At 39.3% G+C, this 14,946-nt stretch overlaps 1 protein-coding gene across 1 annotated transcript; it reads left to right on the top strand.

Annotated features, from left to right (window-relative positions):
* The first annotated feature begins 1,082 nt into the window (after positions 1-1,082).
* LOC138998827 (serine/threonine-protein phosphatase PP1-gamma catalytic subunit-like) lies at positions 1,083-2,930 on the top strand. Its single transcript, XM_070400832.1, has 2 exons — positions 1,083-2,019; positions 2,911-2,930. The coding sequence occupies exons 1-2, from the start codon at positions 1,083-1,085 to the stop codon at positions 2,928-2,930; spliced, it is 957 nt and encodes a 318-aa protein (XP_070256933.1).
* Positions 2,931-14,946: the final 12,016 nt, after the last annotated feature.

Raw genomic sequence — 14,946 nt, 5'->3', positions numbered from 1 at the left:
ACAACCCACAAGAATTCTCTCTTGAGAAATGGTCTTAGTTTCTTACCATTGCAAGATCGAATGTTCCCAGCTATGGCTTCTGAAGAACCTCTCTCGTCCTGTCACTTGACCATCTGGGGAAAACCTCCCGAGTAAATATCCCACTGCATTTTTTCCTACACTTCCATTCTTTCAGTGGTGTATCTATGAACATGACCACAGATACTCTCCTTTTATTCGTCAGAGGCAGAAGCCTCAAGCTCCCGATCCACGTCTTTGCAGCTGCTGAACCATGCTATTTCATAAGCTATGCTCGTTTTAATTTGCTGCTCAGCCCAATTCTACAATCGCCAAAACCTGGGTAGCAGCATGACCTGCTGGTCTAGACACCAGCCTGGGCATCAGGAACTCGGAGTTTAAATTCCGTCTCTGAGACACGTTCGTTCTGAAGATGTGAGCTGCCCTAGGGAAGTACGGACCGTGGAGACCAAACAAGCCAGCCCGGAACTCCTGCGGCTGTGCACTACCACTAGCAAACGCTCCTGCGCTGTGCTCGGGACCCTGCTCAATCATCTTCTAATTCAGGTCCCGGCTGAAAGGCAAAGAGCGCGTGGCCCAGCTTGCCCTTGAGTCCGAATGACTTCGCTCAGAGTTCGGGAGGCGCAGGCGGCAAAAGAAAGACTTCAAGGTCCATGTCCTCACATTTCAAGCCGATGACTTTATATTAGAAGACCAGGTTGTCGGTCTTCCTGTGTCGACAATTCTCTCTGGGAAGGCCAATGTCACCTCTAAGCATAATAATGGCCCCAACGTGAGGGACGCACGGAGAACATCCTGAAGGCGATGGATACGTCCAAGCAAACAAGGGTGATGAAAGCAACCTGTGCCTGAAATTCTTTACAGCTCACACGGGCTGTGACAGAAGGGACGACTCTCCTGGTTCCAGTGGAAAGAGGAGGAAGCAGGGCGCGGGGCGGTTGTGGGGGACCCGCTGGGGGCCGCAGCCTCTGTGCTCGCGGCGTGGGAAAGGGGGTGTGAGTCCCCCGGGCGCGAGGCACTTCGCGAGGGGTGGGGGTTGGGGGGAGGGCGGCGTTGGGAAGGCGATGGCGGATGTAGACAACCTCAACGTCGACAGCATCATCCAACGGCTGCTGGAAGTGAGAGGGTCCAAGCCTGGTAAGAATGTCCAGCTGCAGGAGGATGAAATCAGACGACTGTGCTTAACATCTCAAAAGATCTTTCTGCACCAGCCCATCCTGCTAGAGCTTGAAGCCCCGCTCAAAATATGTGGCGATATCAATGGGCAATACTATGATTTGCTTCGACTCTTTGATTTTGGTGGTTTCCCGCCAGAAAGCAACTACCTGTTTCTCGGGGACTACGTGGACAGCGGGAAGCAGTCGCTGGAGACTATCTGTCTCTTGCTGGCCTACAAAGTCAAATATCCCGAGAATTTTTTCCTTCTCAGAGGAATCCACGAATGTGCCAGCATCAATGGAATCTACGGATTTTATGATGAGTGTAAAAGAAGATACAACATTAAACTATGGAAAACTTTCACAGACTGCTTTAACTGTTTACCGATAGCAGCCATCGTGAATGAGAAGATATTTTGCTGTCATGGAGGTTTATCACCAGATCTTCAATCTATGGAGCAGATTCAATGTATTATGCGGCCAACCGATGTGCCCGATGAAGGTCTTCTTTGTGATCTTCTGTGGTCTGACCCCAATAAAGATGTCTTAGGCTGGGGTGAAAATGACAGAGGGGTGTCCTTCACATTTGGTGCCGAAGTGGTTGCAAAATTTCTGCAGAAGCATGATTTGGGTCTTATATGTAGAGCCCACCAGGTGGTTGAAGATGGATATGAATTTTTTGCAAAGAGGCAGTTGGTCACTCTGTTTTCTGCACCCAATTACTGTAGAGAGTTTGACAATGCAGGTGCCATGATGAATGTGGACAAAACATTAATGTGCTCTTTTCAGATTTTAAAGCCGGCAGAGAAGCGGCGTGCCGTGAGACCCGCAACACCTCCACGGGGTATGATCACAAAGCAAGCAAAGAAATAGATATCGTTTTGACACTGTCTAGCTGGGACTTGTAACACATGGTATATAACCTTCCTTTTTCAAACTGTAATGTGTGTTGGTCAGCTTGCTCAAATAGTGTGTTTGTGGGACCCTGCCTTCCATTTTTTCAGTTAATGAATGGCATTTGCTGGTTGTCACAGCAAATGAAAGACTTCACTCCCAAGAAAGAAAGTTTTGTTTTTTAATTCTCTCTTCCTTTTTTACAAGCAAGTTTAATGATGGTGTTAAAGCTGTGCACCCCAGACAGTTTATCCTGTCTAAGGGGTAAGTGCACAAATACTTTCTTTTTTCAATTCAGTACAACCCATGAATGATGTAAATGCTCGTTTTCTTTAGGATATAAAGAGAGCCCTAGGGTGCTCACTCGGTATGTTGTTGTCGCAAAATGCATATTATTGATACAAATCATTGTGAACATTTTTTTAAAGACTTCGTTTCAAAGGGATTGCTTATTTCTCTCATGGTCTTGTCAGGTACAAACTAGTTTTATAGCTATCAACAGTCAGAGTAACTTTCAACCTTGCCAGCATTGCTGGTCTAATGCAAGTTTAATTAAAGCACACTTTCCTCTGCCGTATACTTAAAATGGCAATTAAAGCCATTTTTAAAATGTTTGTGACTTTCCTAAAGCCAAAGTGTCTGTTGAAATATGTATTGACACACCCCCAAGTACAAGGAGGTGTGGTTGTGTACCCATGCCACCTTCTTGAGGATTCAAAACCAGGTGTTTGAGTTTGAATAGCAATTAGTAACACAGTGCTGTTTAAGCTATTAATGATTACAGTTAATAACATTTTGCACATTTTCCATACAGTCTATTCATTAAGTAATCTTTTTACAGCTTCATCAGGCCTGAACTGAACCCGTCCATTCAGAAAGCTCCAAATTATAGAAACAATACTTCTATACGACTGAGTGATTATGCTTTCTTTGGCCTACAGTCTTTATTCTGCTGTGAAGTCAAAACAAAAGAACTAACTTACCTATCCACCAGTTTATACTTACATTATCTATGACTTTTTTAAACCAAGATTTGTTCAAAAGAAATCTGTTTCAACAGACAACCTTGTACAATACCATGTGATGAAACTGAATTCAGAATTATTAAATGACGAACTTGTTAAATCCTCTCAGTGTCAATTTATCAGCACAATACACAGGAGAACTATTGATGGCATTTTGACTAGATGATAATGAATAAATTGCTCTGGAAACAAAACAAAACAAAACAAAACAAAATGGCATGAAAGCTGAGCTAGGGTCAAATTTGTGTATGAAAAGAAAAGAACTGAATTAGAAAAGTATATGTATTAGATGATAGAGGACCTTATAATAGAGGACAAATATTACATTTGCAGTAGCCCTATTTTCTAATTCTTACCAAGTACAATGTACAGTTTCTGATATTTTCTTCTACCTATACCATACTCCCATATCTCTTTTCTCATCCCAGTTTCCTCTCTCAATCTCTCTCTCTCGTGTTCTCTCTCACACACACACATACACACACACACACACAGGTGCACACACACACAATTGTGCTCATGCTACAAAATCCAATACACCATCTCCATGCTAGGAAACTAACAATTTCCCGTCCACTGTTCAACAACATATAACCCAGCACAAATCTTCTGAAAATGACTGACTTAAGTAGCAAATGAAATTTACAGAATCAATATAGTCTCAGCATTTTCTTCCATCAAATTAGTATATCATCATCTCCTTCACCCATGTCACAAGATGTTAAAGAACTGAAGTAAACTGTAAATCACTATAATCATCAGATTTGGCCCCTGATTTTGAAAACTTGTCAGGAGGTATTTGTTCAGTTATTCTAAGTTATCATGATTTTTTGCTTTTCTCTAGTGCAATGACCCTCAACCTGGCTGCACATTAAAATCATCTAGGTAGCTTTTTAAAAAATTTCCAATTCTTAATCCCATCCTAGACCAATTAAACTAGAAAATCTAGGGGTGAAACTGAGAAATTACTATTCTCAAAGGTGCCTCAGTGTAGGTTAGGGTAGAGAACAACTAATGGAGTACAAATTTACTTATCTATATATATCAAAGGCTAATATTCAAAGTGTCCCCTTGGGAATTCAACCAGGAGCCTGGGAGTTTGATCGCTCACTATGATATGACATGGAATGAAGGAAGACCCCAACCAGCAGCTGGAAGGAAGGCCCTGGCCAGAAGCCAGAAGGCCCCAATCAGCCCTGATTACCGGCCAGGCCTAGGGACTCTACCCATGCATGAATTTCGTGTACCAGGCCTCTAGTATAATAATAAACTGGAAAGCTGGGAGCTAGCAAATGAAAGCTAGGCATGTTCCAGAGTGTGATGCAAACAGCTTCCTAACCTTTACTCTTCGTCCTATGCACAGTTACCCACTAAACTTCTAATTATTATCTCCTACAACAGCCTGGAAGACCAAAGGATTAGTGAAGAGAGAAAAACTTCCACAATTTGGACTAATTGGTAAAGCCTATCTAAATTAATGGAAATTAAGCATATTAGAATATTTCAAAAGAAATGTAGTTTCCTGTCTCATAATAACATTTTTATCCAAACAAAGGCTTTCAAGTTCAACCAAAGCCTCTTTCCTTCATTGAGTGAGACTTGCAGAGGTCCTTATAAGATTTCTTTTGATGAATAGATTTTTCAAATATGCATAATTAGCAAGTTGTACCAGTATAATATGTGCATAGAAGATGTTAACACATTATTATTAATGATTAGATGATAGTGACCTTATAATAGAGGACAAATATTACAATTGCAGTATCCCCTATTTTTTTAATTCTTACCATGTACAATGTACAGTTTCTGATATTTTCTTCTACCATACTCCCATATCTCTTTTCTCATCCCAGCTTCCTCTCTCTCTCTCTCTCTCTCTCACACACACACACACACACACACACACACAATCTTTGAAGAGGCAGATGTGTCATCAGCTCAACTCACTAATCAGCAGAGCCTAGAATTAGTCTTATTCCCAAATACCTGGTATCCACCAGGCTAGGAACGAGAGCTGGCATCTTAAATCATCACTAAGGCTTACTGCCTCATCATCATGGATTAAACACTGAGCAAGACTGAGGGAGACAAAACTCTGAGCAATCAGAGACAATAAAATACTGTAAGTATCATAATTATTACTGAAAATGTAATGAGAAAACTGATTCATCAGAACTCTTTTGAGAAGTATATTCCATTGGTAGGAATAAACCACCTTCGAACGAAGGAGGAATGAAACCATCAAGCAAGTTAAACTGCCTTCCAAAGAGTAAGGGTCTGGCTGACTGCAGGGCTTTTGAGGGGATACCTTTCGGACTATGGTTGACCGCTCAGCACCAGGTTAGGGAGGCTGACATCACCATCAGTTCTCAGAATCCACCATCCCTGCCTGGCCTTTGATTTCCCTTTCCATCAGTGGTTCTCAAAGTGGGATTTCTGCACCTGCAGTAGCAGTGTCTCCTGAAATCTTGTTAAAACCTCATATTTTCAGGTCTTTCCCCAGACCTACTAAATAAAATACTCCCGGAGGGACCCAGCAATCTGTTAACAAGTCCTCCGGCGATGCTGATGCGCTCTCCAACCTCAGAAGCATTGCTTTAAGGATCACATAGAAACTGAAGAGTCACAACCAAATCAATGGGTGTTAAAGTAGTAGTCTTCCCAAGACCACTTGCAGTGCCCCATCAGGCAGTGCCCCATTCCTGACTAATCATCTGCACAATGTCCCTGCCTAGACTTCCAGTTCCTTCTTAGGAACAGAACCCTGTTTTCATCTCTAACCCACTGTGGCTGAAATCCTGCCTGTCACTCTTTAGCCATTATCACTCTTCCATTTTCAATCACCAGCTGGAACAAAGTCATGAATGCACTAAGTGCCTCTGATAACAACTACAAATCCTTCTGTTTCCCTTTCACAATACAGATTCTACTGGTTTCTTACTCCTTCCTTAATCATAATGGACTAAATGAAATCTTTGAGCTTTATATTAGCAAAGGACGGCTGAATGGGTAAGGAATCCCTCACTCTTCCACACATTATCCAATAATGAGGGATGTGCTAAAATATTTTAACAACCCAGTCTCTGAGGAAAAGCAGCCCTGACCCATAGTTTTTGCCAAGATCTGAGATGTAAATATTGTCCCACCATGGCCATCGACATGAGGTCACCAAACGTGCAGTGGCAAAGAGATGTGTACAACAAATATATTTGTTAACAAATTATAATATATGTAGACTAAAACTATATGTTACTTTACTTTTATCTTTTGTTTATATTTTATGCAATATGTATGCAGAACAGTGAACAGAACATAGTTATTATACAATCATCACACAGGTTAAGAATAGGGCATTGCCAGCACTCCAAAAAGTAAAGAAATCCTGAGTCATGTAGTAAGGAAGGAAAGAAGGAAGGAAGGAAAGGGAAGAAGGAAGAGAGGGAGAGAGGGAGGGAGGTGGGAGGCAGGGAATTAATGTAAGTAGTTAATTTAGTCCATCAAAATCAATTATGTTTTGGTACTAAAGTATAAGAGAAAAACATAAAATTAACCCATTTAAAATAAAAACATAACTGAGCAAAATGTTAACACAAAAATAAATTTCATACTTTATAGAGCTAGAACTAATAATAATTCATGGATAACATAAGTATATTTCTTAAATCAGTCTTATAATTCTGTATAATATCATCCAATAAAAGAATGTTGCTGGAAGATGAGTTCAACTTTCATATTGTGAAGGTGTATTCGATGCACCAAGGTGTGAGGAAAAATCTGAGACCATTCAAAAATTGCAATGTCAACGAATTAAAAAACAATATAAAACAGGATTCATCATGAGACACAATTTATCTTAGGCCCAGAGTAGATGGAGGGAAAACATAAACATGCAATCAAATAAGAAGAGGGGAAAAAAGTGAGAGGTACTCTGAACAGAATCCACCAGGTAATTCAATTTCTGAGTAACTGGAATTTTTCTTAAAGGTTTCAGAGTTTTATGCTAGGGAGGGAAGGTTCATACTGTTTCTAACCATATTCACATTTGTCTAAGGTGATGTTCACCCATTCCTGGGGAGATGTGATATCTCACACAAGACATTTCATTCACTCACCACGATCTACATAACTACCAGAAATCAGCACAGGGGGACGGGGAAATGCCTGCTCCTAGATATACAAGAGCAGGAAGTGATGAGCTAACCTTTTGTGTGTTTAGAAGATAATACATAGCCCGAGTTCTCCAGGGGAAGCACCCACTCTACTAGAACATGAACAGAAAAGGTAAATAACCCAATGCAGGAGGGGGCACTTCCAGAAGCTCTTGCACTCTTTTCTCACAAAGATTGATTTTAGAAAAACCAACTTTCTCTTTGTCCCTTTTGTGCCCTCCTTAAAACTTGATATCAGGACATTTGTCAATAATTCTCAATGTACAATTTCCATAAATTAGGTATGTATGATGTACATTTGTTTTGGAAACCAGCCAGTTTTCAGATACATCAGTTGACATTCAGTAGCTTCACAGGCCTTGTCCACATGCAAAGAGACAACTAGATAAATTAAAACAGTGAATGGAGGAAAGCATGTGAGTGAGATAATGACATGACTTAGAAAAATAAGCAATAAAATAAATAAACAAACCTCTGCTACCAAGATCACAGTAAGTGAGGCCTTGGGCAAAGAAGATACCTGTCAGCAAATGACTACCTCTATACAAATGGACAATGACACTAGGTAATCCCATTGGTGTCCCAGAGGTGGATAACTGATGCAAAAAGATAACTATATACAGGACAATAAACGCAGGAAACACATAGAAAGGGTACAGAGGAGTGAGAGAGAGGCAGAAAGAAGAGAGTAGAGAGATCTCATCTGTGAACTGGTGCTGTAACTATAGCTGTTTCCTCATCTTCACTTTCCCTTTTATGACGACAACCAGTCAGTCTCTCTACAGCTAGTCCTTCCTGCAAAGGTCCACATTTACATTTGCAACTATATGTTACATTAGTCTGCATCTCAAACCAAATATCCCTAAAACCCTTCAAAATGTATTCATTTTTAGCCTTCAACTTTTCATGAATATTCAATGAGGAAAATATACTCTTGCTTTTAAGTCTTCTTTATTTTATTCAAAACAGGAAATCAATTTTCCTTGCTTCCTCTGTTATTATTTGCAAGAGCCCTAGTATCCAATAAGTGGGCCCTATTTTAGAAATATATACAGCCTTTCATCAAAATCTTCAGACCTTTTTCTTAAAATACAAGTCAAACCCATTCAGAGAAGAGGGGCTCAGTCCAAGCCAGACTCACTTATTAACCAAAAGCAGATCTTATTTTTTTAAAAACTGGAAGGCAACACTCAACAGAGTGAAGAAAAGAAGTATAAATTTCAAAACCTAACATACTAGCATCTATATTGTGTGACCTTGAGAGAGTCTGCTCATCTTTCTTTATCCCACTTCTCTCCTCTACCAAAGGTAATGATCCCAATCTCACAAAGTGGGGAAATTAAGTCAGTGATTTGATCCAGGAAAAGGCCCAGGGCTAAACTAAATGTGACCAGCAGAGCTATGAGGACAGACAGCAGGAACCACGAAGTGCCTACAGACAGGTTGGCTAGCCTCATAATAAGGTCAATAAGATCTTTGTCAAACTCAATGGCTAAAACATTGTTTCCCAAAGTCTGCCCCCTTGGAACCCAAGTCCCCAAAGAGACTGTGTCTTAGAAAAACATCTGTAGTCTAGTGAATGCTGGAAACAGTGTAATAGATGCACATCAGAGTGATTCACAGTTCACATTAGTATATTAAAGCCTCAGAAATCTTGGGAGTACAATCATCTAAGTTATTGATGCAACCTCCCTGAACTCCTTTGACCATAGAAGCCTTTTTGTCAGAAACGATTTAAAGCAGTTTCTGGCCTAATTTAAGTTAGAATTACAATATATCTTTTATTTCCCCAAGCCTGTGAAGTATTATCTTCCTTATCTTTGCTTTTGCCCTATAGTATCCACAGTTCATTCAACTTAAAGTAAGTCTAGAGTTTTGGGGTTTTCTCCTCATTATTAAATGAAGATTCACTTTGACATTTTATCACTCTCTCTTTAAATCTTTTGAGAAGTGCTTTCACTTACTTTATTTTCTTTTCAATCTCTTATATTTTCATCCGGACTTCATACCTGAAATACTTTCTCAAGGACTTCTATAGGATTCTATTTTATAACACTGGGGTATTTAGAAGAACTAGTTCCTTCTCCCTATGTGCTTATTTCGCTTTGCTAACATCACCTGACAGAACTTTGCCTTTGCTTTTGATGAAGCCTCTTTTAAGGTGTGTTGACATGTCAGTTGATGGTCAAGCAACTCTATTAAAGATTTGTAGTTGTTAAAGTGCTGCTTTTCTAAAATGTATCCACCACTTGAAAAATCAATCCAGAGAGTTCTAATATTCAACCCTCACACCTATGCTGTAATATCAGTTTCAATGTCAAAAATGAAGGAATTGGAAACATGTTTGACCAGAACATATCATTCCCTAACTAGGCTGGGATACCAAGGTGTCCAAAACTGTCAGTTTTCTATTCTACCCAGACCTTGAGCTCTCAGCTATTTTATATTCCTGCTCATACCCTCATATGATGTTATTTGAAATATCTAAAGAAGTAAATGATACAACTAAAAGCAAATTTAAATAATTGTAATGTTAAATATGCCTATTTCAAACAACACTTTTTGTGCTTCTGAAAATTCTGAAAAAAATCCTTTGGAACCAAGTAAGAGGAAAGAATAGAGGTAGGGAAAGGAGTGCTGATTAACAATAGCAGGCCTAGATTATTTACAGTAGCTTTTAATTGGGGTTAGTCAGTGCTTTCCTTTCTGGTCCTACCTGTTACAACTTCTCTTCACATTTACCATTCATTTATTCTCTGGAGTTCTAAAGATCATTATTTGTGTTTTTGAATACTTCATAAATTTGAAGATTTTGTATAAAAATGAAGGGGAAAAAATGAAGTGAGCCTTTGAATATCTAATTACTACTCCATCTAGATCAATCCATACTTTTTAAACCGGCAATGTAAAGCACGGAATATTAAAAGATGTGTTCCATATAGTGTTCCGAGGCTAATGAACTGGACTAAATAGAGTCAGAGATTTTCTTATCTTATGACCTCTCTGATTATTCTGTATGCTAATGTTCACTATGACTCTAAGAAGAGCATATAGTATACAATATTTCCCAATTTTTTGACCATATAAAATGTTTATTTTGTTACATATGTTGATGGATGCTAGAAATGAGTCCAGTGGAAAAGTGACCCAAGCTAGGAACAAGGAAATCTGGGCTGAGGCCTTCACAGTGATTACTCCAATACAGTAAAAGTAAAAAGCAGCACTCTATGGACACTTACATTTATCCCCCAAAAAAGGTGGCAGCTGAAAACAACATTGAGATATTTTCCAAATGTGCTCAAAAGACATTGAAACAAGCCACTAAATTTATCATTTAGTGATTTCAAACTTAGAAAGTAAAGCAAATTGAGACTTTCAGATTAAATTAAATCCTATATAATAAAAGGCTAATATGTAAATCAACTGAACAATGGAATGACCAGTCACTATGACACACACTGAGCACCAGGGGGCAGATGTTCAATGCAGGAGCTGTCCCCTGGTGGTCAGTGCGCTCCCACAGGGCTCACGGCTGGCGAGCACAGTGGCGGTAGTGGGGGCCTCTCCCGCCTCCACAGCAGCGCTAAGGATGTCTAACTGACGGCTTAGGCCCGCTCCCCAGGGGCTCCAGGACTGTGAGTGGGCACAGCCTGGGCTGAGCGACCCCCCCCCCCCAAGTGCACAGATTTTGTGCACCAGGCCTCTAGTTTATAATGATGTTGCTTATAAAATGAAAAAATACAGAAATCATTCGGTAATAATTTTTTAAATAATATGTAGACTTCAGTCTACAAAATTTGGTCTTAAAATACTTATTCCAGTTACCCTTCTTGCATTAAAAAAAATCACTCCATAGCCTAGTGCCATAAAACAAGCATTTTTATTATGCTCACAGAGACTGTGGGTCATGAATCCATCAGAATACAGCTTGTTCTGCTCTTTGATGTTTTGGGCCTCTGCTGGCAGTGACTCGAACAGTTGGAGCTAGAACAGCTGGGGCTGGGAGCCCACTTTCAGGATGGCTTCTTCACATACATGTCTGGCACCTTGGAAAGGATGGCTGGCACTCTGGTCTCAGGTGAGATGATTATCTGAGCACATCTACACATGGCCTCACCAGTTTAGGGGCCTCAGCAAGTCAGGCTCCTCATGTCACAGCTCATTGTTCCAACAAACTAGTCAGAACAACCACAGCCTTTTTTAAAAATATATCTTTATTGATTTCAGAGAGGAAGGGAGAGAGAGATAGAAACATCAATGATGAGAGGGAATCATTGATCAGCTGAGTCCTACATATCCCTCCCCCACTTCGGGGATTCAGCCAACAACCTGGGCATGTGCCCTTGACCGGAATTGAACCCAGGGACATTTCAGGACTGAAATGTCTATCCACTGAGCTAAACCAGCTAGGGCTAACCACAGCCTTTTAAGATCTGGTCTCAGAAGTCACGATGTGTCACTCTGACCTATTTTCTTGGTTTCTGCCCTCACAAGCTCACCCAGATGCAAGGAGAGTGGGCATAGACCCAGTATCTCAATGAAAGAATTGGCAAGGACTTAATTTTAACTACTATGGAAATACTTTACAAGAAGTACCTAACATTTTCTCCATCAAAAGAACCTCTGGATCTCAGAATCACATGAGATAAAATACAGTGGCATGATCTGAGGCAACTAGGGATCTAAAAAATATATAAAAATGACAGTTTGAGAGAAATTAGAGTGTTAGGGAGGGGATTGCTATCTTCATTTTTTTTGTAGCAAAAAAGAAAAAAATAAATAAACACAAAAATGTGGAACTTGGTTGAACAGACTTTATAGTTTGTGAGATATAATCAAAATTTCCTCTATTATTAACATTTTTCAGGTTGGTTACCTCAATATATTAGTAAAACCCATGTTGTGCTGGATTAGAAATTCATTTCTGAGTGTAACAGACTAATCCTTCATGAGATATTAATGAATCAAATCTTCCATTGGGTATATGCATTTGTGCCTCATGCTGTATTAGTCCATTCATCTAATCATGCGGTCCTTCAGCAAGCAAGAGCTCTTAAGTGCCTGTACTGTACTGCTTGCTGCAAATGCATGGATAAAATAGAATTGTGAGTTCCTGCCTTTAGACAACTCATTCTAAAGCACTATTTACACAATCACTTGTTCAACTTCTTTTTTTAGACAATTCCCATCAGAGTAGAATCTAAAAATCTAGATATGTTAGTAGAATGTGAGTTAAATAATGAGACAACCAAACAAAAAACTGTCACAAAGCAGCTTATTAATGATTCATAAAATAAAGCGTATAAGTAGTTGAATAATTGAAGTTCAGATTAGGAAGGAGTCACTATGGAATTGGGCAAAGTAAGAATACTTCATAGATGTTTTAGAGCAACAGTTCTCAACCTGTGGGTCACCACCCCTTTGGTGGTCGAACGACCCTTTCACAGGGGTCGCCTAAGACCATCCTGCATAGCAGATATTTATATTATGATTCATAACAGTAGCAACATTACAGTTATGAAGTAGCAACGAAAATAATTTTATAGTTGAGTCACAACATGAGGAACTCTATTTAAAGGGCCAGAAGGTTGAGAACCACTGTTTAAGAGGTTTATTTAAAGTGAGGTAATTTACTAATAATCAAATATTAAGCTTCATTTGTACCAATGATACATTTCCAAAGGTATGTGACAATTAAAAACTGTGCCAAACAACACAAAGTACAGGATATGTTATCTCTTTAATTTATTTAAACCAAAGTATATTTAGTTCCCAGTCTCCACTGGCCAAATTTGGTGAAAAGACCAACATCAATAATTTTTGTTTGTTTGTTTCACTACTACATTTCACTCCTCTCCACCTCTCTCTCTCTCTCTCTCTCTCTTCTCACTCACTAATTAATTTTATATTGTGCCAAGACATCAGAACTTACAAAGTCCAAGAAAAATAGGGAAAGTTCTCAACCAGGAGTCACGTGTGGCCATTAGTAAAAGCAGTCATTGTCCCTATAAACATCATTCATTCAGAGATGGCCAGTACTGATACTGGCTCAATTCCATGCTGTCAAAATTGCCTCTATGGACTTTGACTAGTCTATCAATTCAATGTTAGGGCTTTGCCCAACCTCTTGGGAAACTTCCACATAAAAAGGCTGGTGTAAATTTCCTGTGGGGTAAGGGGACTAGAACACAAAACACAAAGGACTTGGCTGAACTTTCTGTCCAGAAAATGGGTAAAAAAATTTTATTCTGTTGTTGGCAAATCTATTTCACCAAAAAAACCTATGGACAAGCTAATAAAATTATGACTATATCATCCTGCCACAAGTGATAACTGTACTTCCAGGAAATAACTACTTTGTTAAAAGGGGAGATTAAAGCACATGAATCTTGAATACTTATTAGCTGCACAAATATGAAAGAGAGTATGTAAATGGCCTTGGTAATAAGAAAATGAAAGGGGATTCCTGTTTAGTTATATATTGAACATACCTCTAATGGCAATCATTTTGCTCTAACTGTACTATCATTTTAACCTATTGGGTACTCATTGAAACAATAGTTTTTCATAATCAATAAAAAGCACATACGGTAATCCTGGGTGGCCTTTTATTTTTTCTTTTTGAAAGAGGTTCTTTTAAAGCAGTATCTCAGTATAAGAGATTGCCACTGTTATCAACATGTAGCTTCAATCTGTCTTCAATTTACACCATCAACTGAGGGGTAGTAACCATATTTTACATTTCAGTAGTCCATCTGCCTTTTCTGTTTATTTTGTGAATAAAATATTTAGTTGTGATTCTTGGCTGATCACATTAACAAATGGTGTCATTATTGGTAGAAAAATAATAACATGGCATTTAAATATGATTTTCCAGTTGGGAGCTTCATTTTGCAGAAAGTTAAAATCACTCCCATTATGAATATAACAAAGTTAAGTTTTTGCCCACTCTGAGCTATTACAATAATCAAGAAACTTTTTTTCCTAATTTCCAATCTTTATGTCCACCATCATCCCTCCTCCTGAGTACTATCTATAAATAAAAAGATTATGCACATTTCAACTACATCCACCAAAACCAGCTGCAGAGCCCCACGGACCTGTGGAACGTTATTGCTCAAAAATTCTTTGGAGGTTTTGAAACTTGATTGCACATTGGAATCACCTGGGGAGCTTTACAAACTGCTGTTGCCTGGGTCACACCCCAGAGATTCTAATTTAATTGGTACAGAGTGAAGCCTAAGCGTCGGGATTTTTAAAGGCTCCCCAGGTGATTCTAATCCGCAGCCAAAATTGAGAAGCACAGTTCTAAACCCTCTCGCTACAGATGAGACAATTAACCCTATCAGTGACACACACAGATTTGATGTTAGAACTGAAGCTAAAACATAAGACTTCAGAATTCCAGTTACTAACTCATGCACTAACCCCAGAGCTGCCACAGGTGTTTCCCCAGGCCTGAGGCTCCCCTGAGGTTACCTAGAGATCTAGATCCACTCACCCCTCAACAAGAGCAGCTTTAATGTATGTACTGCTTTGCAGGATGTTGTCAAGGGGGTGAAAAAAAAAGAGAAAACAACAGAGGGACATGTGTATGTGACTAAAATAAAGAAGTTTATAGTATTGCTAATAGGCCATGTACATAGCAAGGGATCCCCTTCTCGAAAACAAACAAACAAAAGA

Source organism: Myotis yumanensis, unplaced genomic scaffold (assembly GCF_028538775.1).
Source record: "Myotis yumanensis isolate MYYU_CA2020_CCGP unplaced genomic scaffold, mMyoYum1.0.hap1 SCAF_21, whole genome shotgun sequence".
Taxonomy (NCBI): domain Eukaryota; kingdom Metazoa; phylum Chordata; class Mammalia; order Chiroptera; family Vespertilionidae; genus Myotis; species Myotis yumanensis.
Note: the sequence above shows the minus strand (reverse complement) of the source record. Positions and strands in the feature narration are given on the sequence as shown.